Source organism: Gymnodraco acuticeps, unplaced genomic scaffold, assembly GCF_902827175.1.
Source record: "Gymnodraco acuticeps unplaced genomic scaffold, fGymAcu1.1, whole genome shotgun sequence".
Taxonomy (NCBI): Eukaryota; Metazoa; Chordata; class Actinopteri; order Perciformes; family Bathydraconidae; genus Gymnodraco; species Gymnodraco acuticeps.
In genome coordinates, this window is record NW_022990583.1 from 385,931 (window position 1) to 402,621 (window position 16,691).

Sequence of the window (16,691 nt, forward strand, 5' to 3'; positions counted from 1 at the left end):
AACACATCAACATATGTTTTTATTAGCCAGTTATTACTCCAAGACTAAGGTAATGAGAACTTTTCTTTAAACCTTACTTTTGTTCAAATACAATGGTAACCTGCTAGAATACAATTGTGATAGAGCTTAGTTAATGGACTGAAGTACAGACTCTAAATGAAATAAAATAACTAACATTTTCAAAGATGGACCTCAAAACAAGGGCTCATTATCAGGTAAGGAAGTATGAGCCACCTTAAGGATCTCACCCTGTCAGTTGTTGCTATGTTTTAAATATACCTACCCCTAAGCATTCCTAAACAACCAGAAACAAGTTTAAACAGAGAAAAACCTGGAGCTTTTAGGAGCACCACGTTTTGGGCTGCTCGCTTTGCCCAACTATTAACGTACCCTGACTAAGACTATTTCAGTGATGAGTTTGTTTACTGTCCATACATAATGTGGAGGCATATACATACATACAATTATATCCATTGCTTGCTTTGAAGAGTTTAAGATAATATCCCATATTGTACACAATTATAAAAACGTACATGTTTCACTTACTAGGATGTTTATTAAACCAGGAACAACAATGAGCTACATCACTAAATCTGTGGTAAACGTTTCATTATTTACAGGCCAATGAGGTTATGTAATCAATTGATTAACTAAATCTAACTATTTACAGCATACCACAGCATCGTCTTTTTAACAATGTCAAGCTTCAATACCACTGTAACATGGGCAGTAAATAACAAAAACACCTTTTGGCACATATGGAAAAATACAACAAATGAAAAATGTGGTCTGTTTTTAATGCACCCCTCACATGTCTACTTAGAAACTAAAATGTGATTAGAAAGTCAGCTGTTGCGTTTTGGGTGTGGTGTCCCCAGCCATGATGCGATGGATCCTCCTGCGGTGGTTTTTAAGTGATTTCAAGTTTGTATAGGTACCCTGACAGACATCACAGCGATATGATTCAGACTGTTTGGATTCAGACGGCTTGTGAGTAAGCAGGTGTCTCTGCAATCCGTCCACAGTGCCAAACCAGCGAAGACAAACAGGGCAACGCACAGGCTTGATGGCAGGCTTGCAAGCACCACTCCTCTGGTGAAACATAAGACTGGTTGTGTTCGGGAAGTCAGAGTTGCATTTTGAACATTGGAACGTTTTGGGTGGGTTTGCGGCATTGGTAGCACGCACACCTTTGCAGCGGTTCCAGGATACGTGTCGACGAAGGGAACAGCGAGAGGAAAAGGTGTTCCCACATCGGGTGCACACAATGCGCGGCTGCTTCTTTGATTGATTTGGAAGCTGCAGCGGGCGTGGCTGCTTCTGTGGGGGCTGATGCACTGGCCGAGGTGGTGGCTTCTGCTGGGGAGGAGGCTTCTGCTGAGGAGGAGGCTTCTGCTGAGGCGGCAGCTGCTGAAAACGAAGCAATAATGGTTGTGATCGTTGTGGTTTTAGTGCCTTCAGCAGCTGGTGATGAGGATGCATATGGATCTGAAGGTGAACTTCGTAGTCTGCCCAGGAATTGACAGTCTCTCCACAAGTCGGACATGTGTAGGATTCCTGTGCATGTTTCTGCAGATGCACCAAGAGAAGCCTAGGAGATGTAAATCCCACCCCGCACTCACACGTCACCCTTCTTGGAAGAACGGAGGGCAGTGACATGATGCCCCAGTTTCCTTCATCATCCTCCTCTGTTGCATTGCCTGACATACTCTGCTGCACAGTCCCTCTACCCACCTGTCCTCCGTCTGGGATTTTTTGTTGCAAATGACATTTCTTACTGTGAACCATCATGTTATCTTTGCGGTTAAATTCCTTCCCACATACAAAACAGGCAAACATTGGTTTCATATTGTTTGCAGCTAGGGAACTGGCACCATGACTTCCACTTTGTGCTACAGTGCCAGATCCACGTGGCCTAAATCCACACAGCTGTAGATGGCGCCTCAAAGTCGATTGCCGACTGTAGGTTTTCTGACATCGGTTACAAGGGTAACGTTTTAGACCATCTCTGACAAAATAGCGCAGCGACGTCCCTTGATGTTCGCCTGTCACAGCATTATTCACCTCTCCATCAGTATCAGTTTTTTCTGTAGAGTTAAGCACCTCCATTTCATCATCCAAGGGCATTGTCCACTCCCCTTCATCACCGTCTTCCATTTCATTTGCTGCATCCCAGCTGCTGTTTTCTTCTCCTTGCTTGTGCTGTTCCCTTGTGGTAGATTTGGGGGGAATTGGTAAGAAGCGTTTTGCTGGATGAACCCAGGCCAACTGAGAAACTGCAGACTGCTCTGAATCAGGAGAGGTCAACTCGACCTTGATACGACCAGTAAGTTCAGTTCCCACGGCAACACTCTTGGAGAGTTGAGTCCTAGCGAAAGAGAAGGGTTTTTTCTGCGTAAAGGGGGCTGACGTTGGTCCCTGGCATTTATGCATTTTGAGGTTCCACATCCGAGCGTAGTTGTGCTTGCACACTGGACAAAAGAACGTTTTTTTTGAATTGTTCACGCTATGGAATGGAACTATTCTTTTGGCAAATGGTAAGTTCTTTTTAAGAGAGCTTGAAGGTTGTGTGATGTTGTTTCCTGAACGAGGGCATACATGATTATCAGGTAAAGGGAGCCGCCCAATGATCAGCTGTTTGCAGCGACGGCAACATTTAATCCTCTCTTTTTTGTGCAAGAAATGATGCTCTGCAAGTTTGTCCACATCTTGAAAGACCCTTCGACAGCGGCCACATTGATATCTCCCATATGTGCCATTACTGCCAGGATCCATGAGCTTTTGGCGGGTTTCAAGAACCACTACGGGGGATAAAGTCTTAGTTAGAGAGACAACCTTCTTTTTACTGGATTCAAGAATTCTGCTGATGGATGGAGCTTTTGTCTTTATACCGGGTTTTGCAAGCAGCCGCCTCAACTGTAAAATTGAAAGATTGTTGATTGGGGGCTCTTCAGTTTTAGCTTCTGTTGTTATATCAACGGAGACCACTTCTTGTTTTGGGGTAACAGTGTTATCGTCTTCATTCTCAGACAGTGGCTGTGGCGAGTGCTTCATGTATGCTGTTGCGAGCATCTTCATTAAAGCGTTATTTTTAGGCAAGAACTCACCCTTCATGCTGCTGGGAACAGAATGTGTTTGGTCCTGCACATGCATGTCCTCAACAGTCTGTGGTATGAGCTCTGCTGGGCCTGATATTTTCTCAAGTTGTTTCTCACCTTCATCTTGAGAAGGTGTACTTTGGCCTTGAGGAGTGGTTACTATGGCAATGCCATCTTCCAGGCTTCCATTTGATTTATGTTCTGTTAACGTGGGTAGTTCAACATCTGGATACCTTGAGGTAGAGGGGAGACTAAGGGCCAAATCTGGCTGTGTTTCTTCTGGTACATGCAGGGAGGGTAAATCTTTATCGAATGCTATTTTACTAGAGGCAGCACTATTACAATTCGGAGGTGGCAGTAGATGGATTTCAGGGATATGTGACTGCTTATGTTCCAGCATTAGACTGAAGTCCTGAAACTCTTCTCCACAATCACAAATATAACAAAAAGGTGAAGGGCACTCAGGCAAGAGTGGACCGGGTTGCTCACTGGATGAGTTCATACTTCCAAACAGTGTTTCAGGAGGGCTGACATTCAGTTGTGGCTGGGAAGAGACCTTGGGGAGTACACTAGCATGGGTTGCTTGATGTACGAGCAAAGAGGCCAATCCAGGGAAGGTGGCTGAACATGCCACACAACGATACATCTTGGGGGTTGAAGTACTTCCCTGTAGACCAAGCATTGCGGAAGCCAAACAGTCAAGGCAATCCAGGTGGTGCGGTCATGAAAGGACGTCTCCTGTAAATCACACACAAAAACATACACAATTAGTAAATTACGCCAGCTCCTGCTAGAGGTACGCGGAGGAATCTGACATGTAAAAATAATATATATATTTATTTTTATTTAACCTTTACACATAACACAGAAATATAACATACAGAAAACACAACTAAGTAAACAAAAGATGAAAAGCAGTCACTACATTGTGCACATTTGGGACAGTAAGGTACACTACTTATTACTGCAAGAGCAGCTGGCGGTAAGGACCTCAGACAACTTCAATTTAAAACAGGCTATAGGGACAAGTGCCATCAGTTTGAGGCTTGATTGAATAACATTAATTAAAAAATAAAGAGAGAGAGAGAGAGAGGTACATGTGTCTGACCATAAATAATGTTATTATGAATACATTTGCCTCCGAGTCCTGCATGAACTGTGCATAGACTGTATTTTAACATTGGTCATAGGGTGGTACTCAGAGAGCCAACTATTTTCTCAGATGGTACTTGGTGCAAAAAGGTTGAGAACCACTGGTCTAGGCTATATAATATGTACTAACTAGGCTATCAAGCGAGCAACATTAGTTTTTGTAATGACAAATGGCAATTCCTACAAAATATTGGGGTGGGGTTTTTAGGCATCATGGTCCAGCTAGAAAAAGGCCTAAGCAGGCCTCTTTCAATGAGTTCTGAACTGAAAGCTCGTTAGGCAAGATAAGGCTTGGTCAGTGATGCCTTGGCCTGTTTTTCTCCCAGTTAACCAAAGAGCACCTGAGATAGCCTGTGCGCTGCAAGATGAACAGACACAGCCCTGATTGCCAGAAAGAGGGAACCATGTTTCTATGGTGTGGCCTGCTGGGGCTGCAGCATCTCGGCTGCTGACAGGAAGAGACTAAACAGACTGATAAGGAAGGCCAGCTCTGTCCTGGGGAGTCCTCTGGACACTGGAGGTGGTGGGCGACAGGAGAATGGCAGCCAAGCTGTCCTCCCTGCTGGACAATGTGTGTCCCCCCTCCAGGACACCCTGTCCGCACTGTGCAGCTCCTTCAGTGACAGGCTGCTGCACCCCCGCTGTCTCACGGAGAGATAGGACATCATGGTCCCTGGTAGACCCCCACACACCGACAACACAGACTATAACCCCCCCTTGTTGTGCAATACCAATTATGTGAAATATATGTGCAATATATATATATATATATGCCATTTATAACTGTGCAATATATACCTGGCTGATATATCTCCGAACTGTTACAGGATGTATATTTTGTAAATTGTGTAATTTTTCTTTTTAATTTTGTATCTTTAATATTTTTTGAATGAATGCTTCTTGGGTAATATTATGCTGTCTTTGGCTCTTTTCTTGCTGTAACAAATGTACAGTCCCTCTGTGGGACGAATAAAGGTATTCTGATTCTGACTTCCTGTGACTGCAGATTCATAGACTATTGGTTTTGAAAAGCATGCTTTAAGGCTCCGACACACCAAGCCAGTTATCGGCCATCCTCAATGTTGGACCTCTGTGGGCATCTGTTGCCCTGGTTTTTGAGGTGTGCCCAAAATGTTGGCACTTTAGGCCCAAGCCAACAGGCTCCGCTTTTGATTCATAATTATATATTCTCGTGGAGCTTGTGGGCAAAAGTAATCACTGTCTTGCTGTTTAGCACAAGCTAATCAGTGCAAAATAAAAAATAAACGCACAACAACTTGTGAAAAGAGGACATACACCGAGACTCTTTCATTTTTTCTTCCCATGTCTTTTTAATTATTTGATGGGATATTTTCACAACAACATGGCCATCTGGAATAAAGCTAGATATAAAGCGAGCCTTATCATAGAGGGTTATTTACTCTCACGCAGGGCAGAACGTACATGGAAGTTTGGCCTTGGCTATAGATTTTGTAGTGTGTTTAAGGCTAAGCAACAGTCGGCTACATCGCAACTAGTTCTTTGATGTCTGTTGGGTGTGTCTAGGGATTAATCCTCAACATGACCATGTGCATTTCCACTTTAACCTTACAGAAGGGTTAAATCATGCAGTACAGTGATCCTGCCTTAAAACACAAGTACATATGGTTGAATAAAGTAGGTTACACTTTTTTTCATTTACATGTTTTTTTTCTTTTCGTGATATCACATTTTTTCTTTTAGATTTGATCAATTCAACAGTGTCTTCAATGATTAAACAAAGCACTCATTCAGTAACTCAAACCAAAACAATAGAGAAATTAATAAATACCACTATACTTCATAATTAGCACTAGTTTGAGGAGGACTGACAGTTGTGTTGCACTAGTAAACACCATGTAAATGCTCTTCGGGTTGTTGTTGGAAGCCAACCAGTGTCAGAAGAAGTCTTTGCCACTGTACTGGTTGAGGTTGAGGGTATGCTCAATTCAAAACCACTTGGATACACTTCATCTGATGTAGCTAATCAATTCTGGACCCATTTTATCAAGGACTATCTGCCAACCTTGCAATCACGGCAGAAATGGGAAAAGCCATCGGATAACTTGCAACTGGATACGGCTGTTCTTAAAATGGATCCACAACTGCCAAGGGCCCAATGGCCAGTAGTGAATGTTACCGGGCTGCATCCGAGCCCTGACCAGTGTGTCAGGTCAGCTGACATTCTAGTTCAAGACAGAACTTACACTCGGCCAGTGGCCCGCTTGATATCCTTACCTGAACTAGCTAACTGAACGGGAATTCATATCTTTCACAGCAGCTGAGCTACTGCGGGTGCGGCTGTTGTGAATTCCCTGGGCTGCCCAAACACTGCCCTCTAGAAGGGCTAATGAACATTCACCTGCCTGTCACCAAATGCTCCTCATTGAGAAAGTGACAGCAGGTGTGATCAGGACACACTCAGGTGAAGACTGATTACTGCTGCTACTTAAAGAGCAGACAGACTAGCAGGAAAGCCTCTAGTCCTGAGGCCTGTACTACGAAGCCGGATTTTCACTTAGTGAGGTAACTTCAGGGAAAACTCTGGGTTTCCGGTCCTACGACGCTGGTTCTCTTTTTACCGGGCTAGATCTCCATGGTAACTTATGCTGAACGGCTAACCTGCTCCGGAGCAGGTTAGGTTCCAGGATAAGAGATCAACTCAGTGAAAGCACCGCCTGCTGACCAATCAGAGCTCAGTGTGCGAAGTTTAAAGCTATCAAGTCATATTACAGGATAAAGGACATGCAGAAAAACTGCCGTTGCAGGAAAGACGGCCGGCAAAAATCAACTGACTGTGTAAACGTGAAAATTAATAGAATATCACCTCCCATCTTCAGAGCAATCTGACTAATATAACATCCACCATCCACACACACAACAACGGCCTATACAGACATAAATAAACCAGCGACTGTATTTGCCATGACACAGACAGTCTGTGGTTTGTACTTGTTTAACTTTTGTCTAGTTTCTGAACAGATATGAGGAGCTGTGAGCTCTGAGGACTAACAGCTAACAGCTGATGTTGGTTTTGTGGTTCGCATTGAAGATGACGTCACGGCTCCGCCTACACTGTGTTACTATAGTTACTGCCACAGTTCCTAAACTGTAATGGAAACGCAGCATAAAGTGAGCCTGGTCTACCAAGGCCCAACTATACCGTACTAAGCCGTGCGAGGCCCTGCAATGGAAATGCGCCATTACAGTGTCACATACTGTATGCAGAAGTATTATTTTAAGCAACACATTAAGTTGCCGAAACACTCGAGTCAAATGTAATTAAAGTCAGATCCACTCGCGTCTTATACGGGGCAGTGATATCATAAACCTGTTAATGTACGCATTCAAACACACATTTTTTTACCAGCTGTATTCACCTTGCAGGTGCAACTATGTTGCTTTCATCCTGGATAAAGTGTTTAAGTCATTGATGTTTAAAGTTTAACTTCTTCATATTTGTTTTTTTATTCACTTTTCATTCAGGGAGTATGACGCTGCGCTGTCAGTACGCTTCTCCATGTTTGTGCTTGGTCAAATGTTGCTTCTCAAATGAACAGGCCTTTGCTCCCTTATACCTGAGGTTAAACCATGAGTTGGAGAAAATAAATGGAACTGAACTGCACTTTCTGACCAGAACTCCTTTATTCGAGGCCCTTAAAGGTGGGGTAGGTAATTTACGGTGGCCAGCAGGTGCAAAACGCGGAACAACGTCCAAAATGCATACATTAGCAGGAAACAGCTGCAAATCCTGAAATGAAAAACAAACAAATCCTGAAAACAAATAAAACCAAAAAAACGCATGCATTTACAGAAATGATGCAAACTAAATACACACACAAAACCCCGAAAACAAACGCAACAAAAAAAAAACGCTGCAAATACCAAAACGATATGCAAAGTCCAAAGCACATACAAATCCCAAAACACATACAAAAAAAAAAACATTCCGGAAGTGCTCCAGGCCTCTAGGGGGCACGCTACGTGGAACAGATTGATGTCTGACCAGACATAGCAGTGCATGACATTAAGGATTTTGGGAGATCTAAGATAATTTACAGATGGCCCGGAGCCCAATAGAGATTGCCCTGAAAAATGCGCGCGGACTAAATGACGCACGAAGGGTTTGGGGGGCCTCCCAGATCTTAGATGCTGTCTGGTGCATTCTCTAGACTGAATTATAAGATGAACCACCACAATATTATATTGTACAATTTCAATTTTATTCTTCATTTCACTTGTTTGTTTGTTCTTGTTTGTGTTTGCTCGCTTGCATGCCCTGCATAGCTATAAGAAATACTTAAGTTGTTGGTCAAGAGAAGATTGTGCATGAGTATGACAAAAGTGCTGTCGTCAGTTTAGAACCCAATGAAAAAAAAACAGGAAGAGGATCGACATCCTTTTGTAAATATGACTGTCATGCATATATTATGTATTTGAAAATAATTATTCAACTGTCTTCTCACTGCAGCAACTACACAAATGTGTATGCACTTATCATTATTGATAGCCAATCTGAGCCAGAAGACAAAATGGAGCAACGGTATTAATTGTTACTATTACCACTTAATTTTTCTATTCTATACTGTAAATCTTATTACTAGCTTCATCATTTAATATTACAATACACAGGGCTCGACATTATAAATGGCCCGCTGGCCCGGAAGCACTATTTAGACACCCCGGGCCAGCATAATGTACTTTCCACTTGCCCGCTCGGGCCACTAAAAATATTGTTTAAAAAAAATGTTTCCTGTGGTATTGGTATTTTGACTAGCAATTTTGTTAAATTGTTTCGTTTATCAACGCTACAACATAGCGTTTCGTGAGTCGCTTGTCATTGTTGGGTGAAAAGCAAACAGCTGTTTGCTGCGGAGCGCAGCGCGAGCAGGCTCCCGTGAGCGCGCTCCTTCACTACAGACTATCGCGCCACCTAACCATTTGCCAAAAAAAACAAAAAACATTACAATTACAAAATAATTATATCTACAGCCCCTAAACACACAAACACACCGCTTTCATAAATAACACACTTGTTCTGCAATAATATGTTTTATGTTTCCTGTCATTTTTGTTAGGAAAGGACATGCCTGAAAGACACAACATTTTCTCTGAGGGTCAAGAAGAACATCCAAGAGGAACATTAAAAGCTGATGTTCTGAGATGTTAAGACCAGTACAGGACATTCACTAAGAAACTACTTTTATTGTGAAAACATCAGCTGATGGGATGCACCTATTTCCACAACTACACTCCATCAGCTGATTGTTTCTATTTGCCTCGCTTTATGAGCTTCACATCACTTGTGCCTTGTACCGCAGAGTTTGCAACGTCACAAATAAATGGGGCCAATTTTCAGTCAGATGTGAATGTGTAATCTAACATTTTCAGTAAGAATAATGGACGAAAGGAGTGCAAATACAAATACAATTTATTGAAATGTGAACCAAAACGTAATCAAATGTTTTAAATAAAAAGCACATATGGACAGAAGGTGTAAACCTATTAAATGTATAAGTAAACACATTTAGTCAAATAAAGTGACAGACTAGGCCTGTGCAGGTGGCATCAGCTATGCCCAGCATGGGCTCCTCCATCAGGCCTGGTCCTCCTCGCTGAGGAAAGACCCTCAGTCCTCTCTAAACCAACAGACAGGACGTCCATCACACAGAGGTTTCTCCCTGAAGTCTCTGCAGCTCTCTGGATACCACGCTGTCTCAATCCGTCCACACTGAATATGAGAGGGGGAAAATGAAAATAACAAATGCTTTAGACAATAAGAAACATAAAGTTGACTGTTGAGTTTGCTCAGTTTTTTAGATTGTCAATACTATTACTGTATAACTAATATATCAGGTTAAGAGGCACCTTCAAATAAAGATTGGTCTTTAAATACATGTTGTCTTTTGAATTGTTTGTCTAAAGTCAAGGATCTAGAACTGGTACTTAGTTTTAATGATACAGTCTGGTTATTTTGCTGTTTGGAGGAGGCCTCACAGGTAAGAGCACTAACTAGCTACCATCACATGTACCTTAGCTTGACTTAAATGTATTAAACGTATAGTTAAGTGATATCAAAATATAAATAACTAATGTCATGCAAACAAATTAATATTAGCTTGATTCCAGTGTTGAATTTAGCACAATTGCATACAAACGTTAAGGGATTTTAAGAATCTGAAGTATTATGCTAAAAGCTCAATAACTTAGATTATTATTTATAGGTTTGCTGAATAGTTTCATGTCCGTTTACCTTAGAAACGTAAAATGCCACGGCAGTGTGCAGATGGGTTAGCTTAGCTTGGTAGCTTCAGCTAGCTCCGGAACTTCCAGCTCGGTGGCAGCAGGTCCCGCCTCGGCTCCGCCTCTTTGCCCTTATTTGGAGCAGGCTGGAGCAGGCGGGAGTTGAACTCTGACGTCACTGTGGAGCCGTTAGTGGCCGACTCCGCCTACTAAGGGCTTCTCTGCAACTCTGCAGAATCCTATGGGTGACGTCACAGACCCTACGTCCATTTATATATACAGTCTATGGTTTTATGACGCGTCACTGGCTGCACCTCTCAATATGATGCCAATATAAACAAGGTCTTCTGTCGGCTCTGTACATCAATGCCGACCTATGCTGACAAGTAAGTGAAGAGTAGAAAATATAAAGGTATTGGCTATAGGGAAATGTCCCAGCAATTTAGGATAATGAAGGATCTAATCTAATCTATAGCCATTACATTTCTAACTCCTAATGACAGGAAGGCAGAAAGTGCATTATACAAATAATAATACTCATAATAGCAGACATTTTTTAACAATGACCACAATATCATTATTTTTAATAAACCAAATATGAACAATTGAGGAAAATGAGGAAGAACTGATTGTTCAAATGTTGTAGTACAAGTAGTAATGTAGTTAGTGCATAAATTACTATTGCAACAAATGTGTTAATTTTCTTCATTATTAGTCGATTTTTTTTGGACGAATGCTCCGGGCCAGTGGTTACAATGGTGGGGCCAGTGGCTTTTACCCTTAATGTCTACCCCTGCGAATACATCACTTTGTCTTTCCCAGCACAGAATACCTGACTGCGGCACACATTGTTGCAGAACTCTCTGCAAAAATAACAAATACATCTTGCAGCAGGTTCAATATTAATAGAGCCAATGTGTGGGATGGAGTAATCCGCGGCTTCAAAGGTGCCTCATTCGATCCCTCTCATGAGATGTCAGTTAAGTTCACTGATGATGAGGGACAAACTGAGGATGGAGTGGACACTGGTGGTCCCAAGCGTGAGTTCCTGACCCTCCTTATGGAATGCCTGAGAATGCGAAGAAAACATCACGTCAGCAACTGTTTGTGCCCCATGCCGGTGTGACTTTCCCAGCCGCTCACTGTCTCAAAATGTGATACTAAATATATAATGTTCTCTATAAAAGATAGAACTAATACACAATTATGAATGTATAATATAAGCTGTTTTGTGTATTTAATCATGCATTGGTCTACAATTTAATGATGGCTTCTACATATTTCACATAAACAGACAATGAAAAAATGTGTCCTTCATGCTGATAACTAGTCTATGCATCTGCCAATTAGCATTCTAAACAGAGTAGTGTGTTGAATCCTTATTTCTTGCATTTGAAACAGATACCATACAAAAAGTGAACTTACGGTTGTGTTCAACTTCTGCCAAAAACTGTACATGTTTGCCACAGGAGCCACAGAACACTTGAACTGTCCCCAGATGTTGGCCACAGAAAGGACAAAACATGGCAGCCTGAAAAGACATACATTGATGTAGTGAATCCATTTAATCAAGTCAATCAAAAACACATAGTCTAAATAGTGGTTAGCTAAATGAATAGAAAGATACATCATGTTTACCGTTGAATTGAATGTGTTTTGTCTCTCTCTCCTTGAATGTCTTCTCTATAATTGTTCTTGAGCATGTCTAATGCACACTACTATCCTGTCATTACTTTGTCCCTCTTCACATTTTGTCACTTCTCTCTCTCTCTCTATTCAATAGCTTTATTAGCATAACCATAGTTACAGGCAATTGCTAAAGCTCTGTATAGTTGCAACATCAGGCGCGTTCACACCGCAGTACTTTTCCCACTTTAGTTCCGATATAGTTCCGAAATGTTGCGTTCACACCAAAAAGAGCCGGAACTAAAATGAGTTCATGAGAACCTTTTCACCCCCTTTTCCGTCCCTGCTAGAGAGCAGGGACTTTCGTGGGAGAAAAAGGTTCCTATGTCTGATTGGCTGGGCAGATTGCAAACCACGCCCCGTAAAACTCCCAAAAAGTTTTGTGAAGTCGCCATTTTATTATCCTCGCATTAGCATTATTAGCATTAGCCCAGCGCAGAAACGCAGAGAGACTAACTTATGGCAACACAAAATAAAATATGGGAGCGGTGGAGATGAGGAGGTGTCGGAGTTCTGGCGATTTACTCGGAAGGCTTCAGTAGAAGCTGCTGGGAGTCCCATCAGCTTCTACTGAAGCCAGTCCCCAACTCCGGGGACTTCCGGCCGGGGACTTTGGGCGGCAGTATACGCCGTGAAGTGGTTTGCGGACTGCCAGTAAACCCAAAGCAGAAGAAGGATTAGTGACGTCAGCGGCTTAATTTGCCTAATCCTCCCCCAGGGACTTATTCCGGTGTGAACGCGATCTGTACTTAGTTCATGAGAACTAAAGAGTTCTCATGAACTAAGTTCTCATGAACCTTTGTGGGAAAAGTACTGCGGTGTGAATGCGCCTATCTATACACAAATACATACATATAAACAAACTGCTAAGAATTCAAATGTCCTTTTTCCGCGGTACTCACTATGGCCCGTGTTATTTGCCTGCACTTGATTTGTCATCTCTTTTAACAATGTTCTTCCCTCACTTTATCTTCTCTTCACGTGAAGCTCTCCTCAGCTGGTGTAGTAGTTAGGCACGCTAACGCTAGCTATATAAATATGATGCTCTATGTATAAAACAAAAAACGTACCTTCTTATATCTTTCTCCACTTAAATGAACTTTCTTTCCTCCCGATTTCCATCACTCTTGTTCGTTCTCTCTATGTCTGGTCAGACATCAATCTGTTCCACGTAGCGCGCCCCTAGAGGCCTGGAGCACTTCCGGAATGTTTTTTTTTTGTATGTGTTTTGGGATTTGTATGTGCTTTGGACTTTGCATATCGTTTTGGTATTTGCAGTGTTTTTTTGTTGCGTTTGTTTTCGGGGTTTGTGTGTTGTATTTAGTTTGCATCATTTCTGTAAATGCAGCGTTTTTCTGTTGTATTTGTTTTCAGGGTTTGTTTGTTTTTCATTTCATTATTTGCAGGTGTTTCCTGCTTATGTATGCGTTTTGGGCCGTTGTTCTGCGTTTGCACCTGCCGGCCACCGTAGTAATTCACTTCAGAAACACTTTTTGTTATATTCCATGGAATGCTCTTAACATCCCGATAGCAATGAATATATTAAATGCTTTGACAATAAATACATAAAAAATGTAAATCTGTGGAGCTGTAAAAAGCCACGACCAATCATTTCAGCCTAACCCTCACTGCGCGCACATCTGCAACCGCAGTTTTAATTTCTTATTGATTTGCAGATTTAGATTATCAGTACAAAATATAAAAATCAACTACTACATTATATATAATTACAGGTTAAGCGTAGGTATTAGGGCTGTCAGTCGATTAAAATATTTAATCGCGATTAATCGCATGATTGTCCATAGTTAATCGCGATTAATCGCAAATTAATCGCACATTTTTGATCTGTTCTAAATGTACCTTAGAGGAATATTTTTCAAGTTTTTAATACTGTTATCAACTTATGAGTGGACAAATGTGCTTTATGCTAATGTTTATTATCATTTGAACAATGACAAATATTCTCATGAATATTAAACACAACAACCTCTGAACATTACAAATATTCGCCTCAATTCAACCTGGAACCTCTCATACAATAATACAATACAAAATGTGTGTGTGTGTGTGTGCGTGTGCGTGTGCGTGTGTGTGTGTGTGTGTGTGTGTGTGTGTGTGTGATGGATTGTTGGCGCTATGTGCAACTCAAGGCATAGGCCTATGCTGCCTGGACGCTGCAATCATGTTGCGCACTATCCATGCTGAGTGTGCTGACTTTTCGTACAATGTCCCACTGTCTGGCTTCCTGCATAAAGTCAAGTGCTCGGCGCAGTTGTGGCGAGATGTCGCCCCTCTGTTTTCATTTAAACAGCTCCATATCCGTTAGCGCAGCTAGCTAGCACCAGATGCTAACAACAACAATGCACGTAAGGTCTCTCTCTCGCTCGCTCGGGCCACACATACACACACCCTCCCGGTCCTCCCAACAGCCAGTCGGTGCCTGCCGGTGAGCGTGGAAGTGTGGTCTGCCACAAGCGGGCGGCAGGAGCGGGGCTGTCAGCATCAGCTTGTAGATGGTATTTTAAACTCGATGCGCTCTGAAACTACGGGGCGGCCGAGGAAAAAAAATACACATGCGTTAATCGCGTTAAAATAATTAGTGGCGTTAATTTTTTTTTTTTTGCGTTAACGCGTTATTAACGCGTTAACTTGACAGCCCTAGTAGGTATATAAAGTAATTAAAATAAACCCCACTCTTTCCAAGTGCAACATTGAATTGATTAACACATTAATAAAAAATAATATGGTGCTTAAAGGGGCCATTCTACATAATAAGTATTTTTACTTTTGTAACTTAAAGTATACTTTGAAGCTAATATCTTTTAACTTTGACTTAAAGGTGGAGTATGTAATTTATTTCAGAAACACTTTTTGTTATATTCCATGGAATGCTCTTAACATCCCGATGGCAATGAATATATTAAATGCTTTGACAATAAATACATTAAAAAAATACCAGGGTTCATACACTTTGTCACCAATGATTTTCAATGACTTTTGAATGACTTTTGAATATTGTTTTCCATAACTTTTCCAGGGCCTGGAATTAGCATTTGAATTTCCATGACTTTTCCAGGTTTGTAATGACCGTAAGAACCCTGAAATTCATCTGTGGAAGCCGTAGCAATGTAAAAAGCACGACCAATCATTTTAGCACGACCAATCATTTAACTGGATGGCCTACCTGCCTGTCAGCCTTCCATCTGTGTTGGAGGAGGGGCTCTGTAAGGAAGTCGCAGATTTTATCCGGTTGTGTATTTTCAAATTCTAGTGCACTCGAGCTGGTTTCTCCAAAATTACGTACCCCACCTTTAAGAACAATTTTAAATGCATTACTTTTACTTGTAGCTGAGTATTTTTACACTCTAGTATTGCTACTTTAACTTGATTTAATAATAAGAGTACTTCTTCCACCTCTAATTACAACTTGGATAGCATAATAATGCATATATTGACAAATGTAAACACATAACAAAAGGACAACGAGCTGTGGCGCAATGGCCATAAACACAACACCGCTCACTGAAGGACCCGTTGCTAGGAAGAATAAAGACGTTCACTATCACAACGAGTTCTCAAACCACGTTAGCTTACATTGCTAACTAAAATATGGAAATTGTCTCAAACGTAAATTTGGATCGTTTTCATAGCTACTTTATGAGGCGTCTCTCTTAAGCATTATCTGTTTGTCGTCGGAGCCTACCATACATTACCCAAGGGTATTGTTCAAATATCACAGGAGGCTAGCGAGCTTCTCACATGAGCACTAGCTTGCTATCTTATCGTCTGTATCTACTATACATAACCCGAAGGTCTTGTTCAAATATCACAGAAGGGTCGTTAGTGAAAGCTAACAGGGGGAGGTGGTCAGTCACGTTCCCGGGGAAGGCCGGAGACAGGAACAACTAACTCGGCTAGCAAGCTGCCTAACGTTAGCTACCATGACCTATGGAGCATTATGTGCACAAAAACCAACCGTATTCAATCTTTGCGTACTCACCACCCCTACCAGCGTTAGCGTTGTTCATTAAAGTGGGTGTGGCGGAGGAGACGAAATGGCTGCACAGACATCAGTGCAGGCTGAAGCCATAAACTCTCAAAGAAAACACCGATCTGCGCGGCTCCACACTGAACAAAATGGGATGCTGTGCCAGGAAGAGGAAGAAAATCACTGAGTCGAGACCTGCAGCAGAAGGCGCCGAACAGAGAGAACGGGTTCAGCGCATGCGTGTTTCACGGCCGAACCCTTGAGGGAAAAAAACCTTTGGCATTATGACACACATAGCCAGATGTCGAACATAAAAGCATAAAACCCATTAACCTTTTTTTCCAGTCTATGCACTGAGTTCTAATTTCATACCTCAATCAATTGTCTTTTTTTCTCTCCCTCATAATATTTACTGTAGTTGATTTTAAGAGCATGTCTATTCAGGAACACATCATTATAATTAAGAATAATCTAACCTTAATTGACACATATTTACACTTCCTATA

General features: G+C 41.8%; 1 protein-coding gene across 4 annotated transcripts; it reads right to left on the minus strand.

Annotated features, from left to right (window-relative positions):
* im:7147486 (zinc finger protein 91) lies at nt 1-16,410 on the minus strand. Of its 4 annotated transcripts, XR_004570211.1 has the most exons (3): nt 16,198-16,404; nt 11,937-12,042; nt 11,232-11,580 (listed from the first exon to the last, which is right to left on the minus strand). XR_004570211.1 is itself a non-coding variant. In XM_034228253.1 (2 exons), the coding sequence occupies exon 2, from the start codon at nt 3,778-3,780 to the stop codon at nt 838-840; it is 2,943 nt and encodes a 980-aa protein (XP_034084144.1). In that variant the 5' UTR covers nt 3,781-3,836; nt 16,198-16,410; the 3' UTR covers nt 1-837. The 4 variants fall into 4 exon arrangements, 3 of the variants coding, with proteins under 3 accessions (XP_034084144.1, XP_034084145.1, XP_034084146.1); XM_034228253.1 differs by lacking the exons at nt 11,232-11,580; nt 11,937-12,042 and adding an exon at nt 1-3,836 and having other exon boundaries at nt 16,198-16,410; XM_034228254.1 differs by lacking the exons at nt 11,232-11,580; nt 11,937-12,042 and adding an exon at nt 1-3,836 and having other exon boundaries at nt 16,207-16,399.
* Between the last annotated feature and the right edge of the window lie 281 nt (nt 16,411-16,691).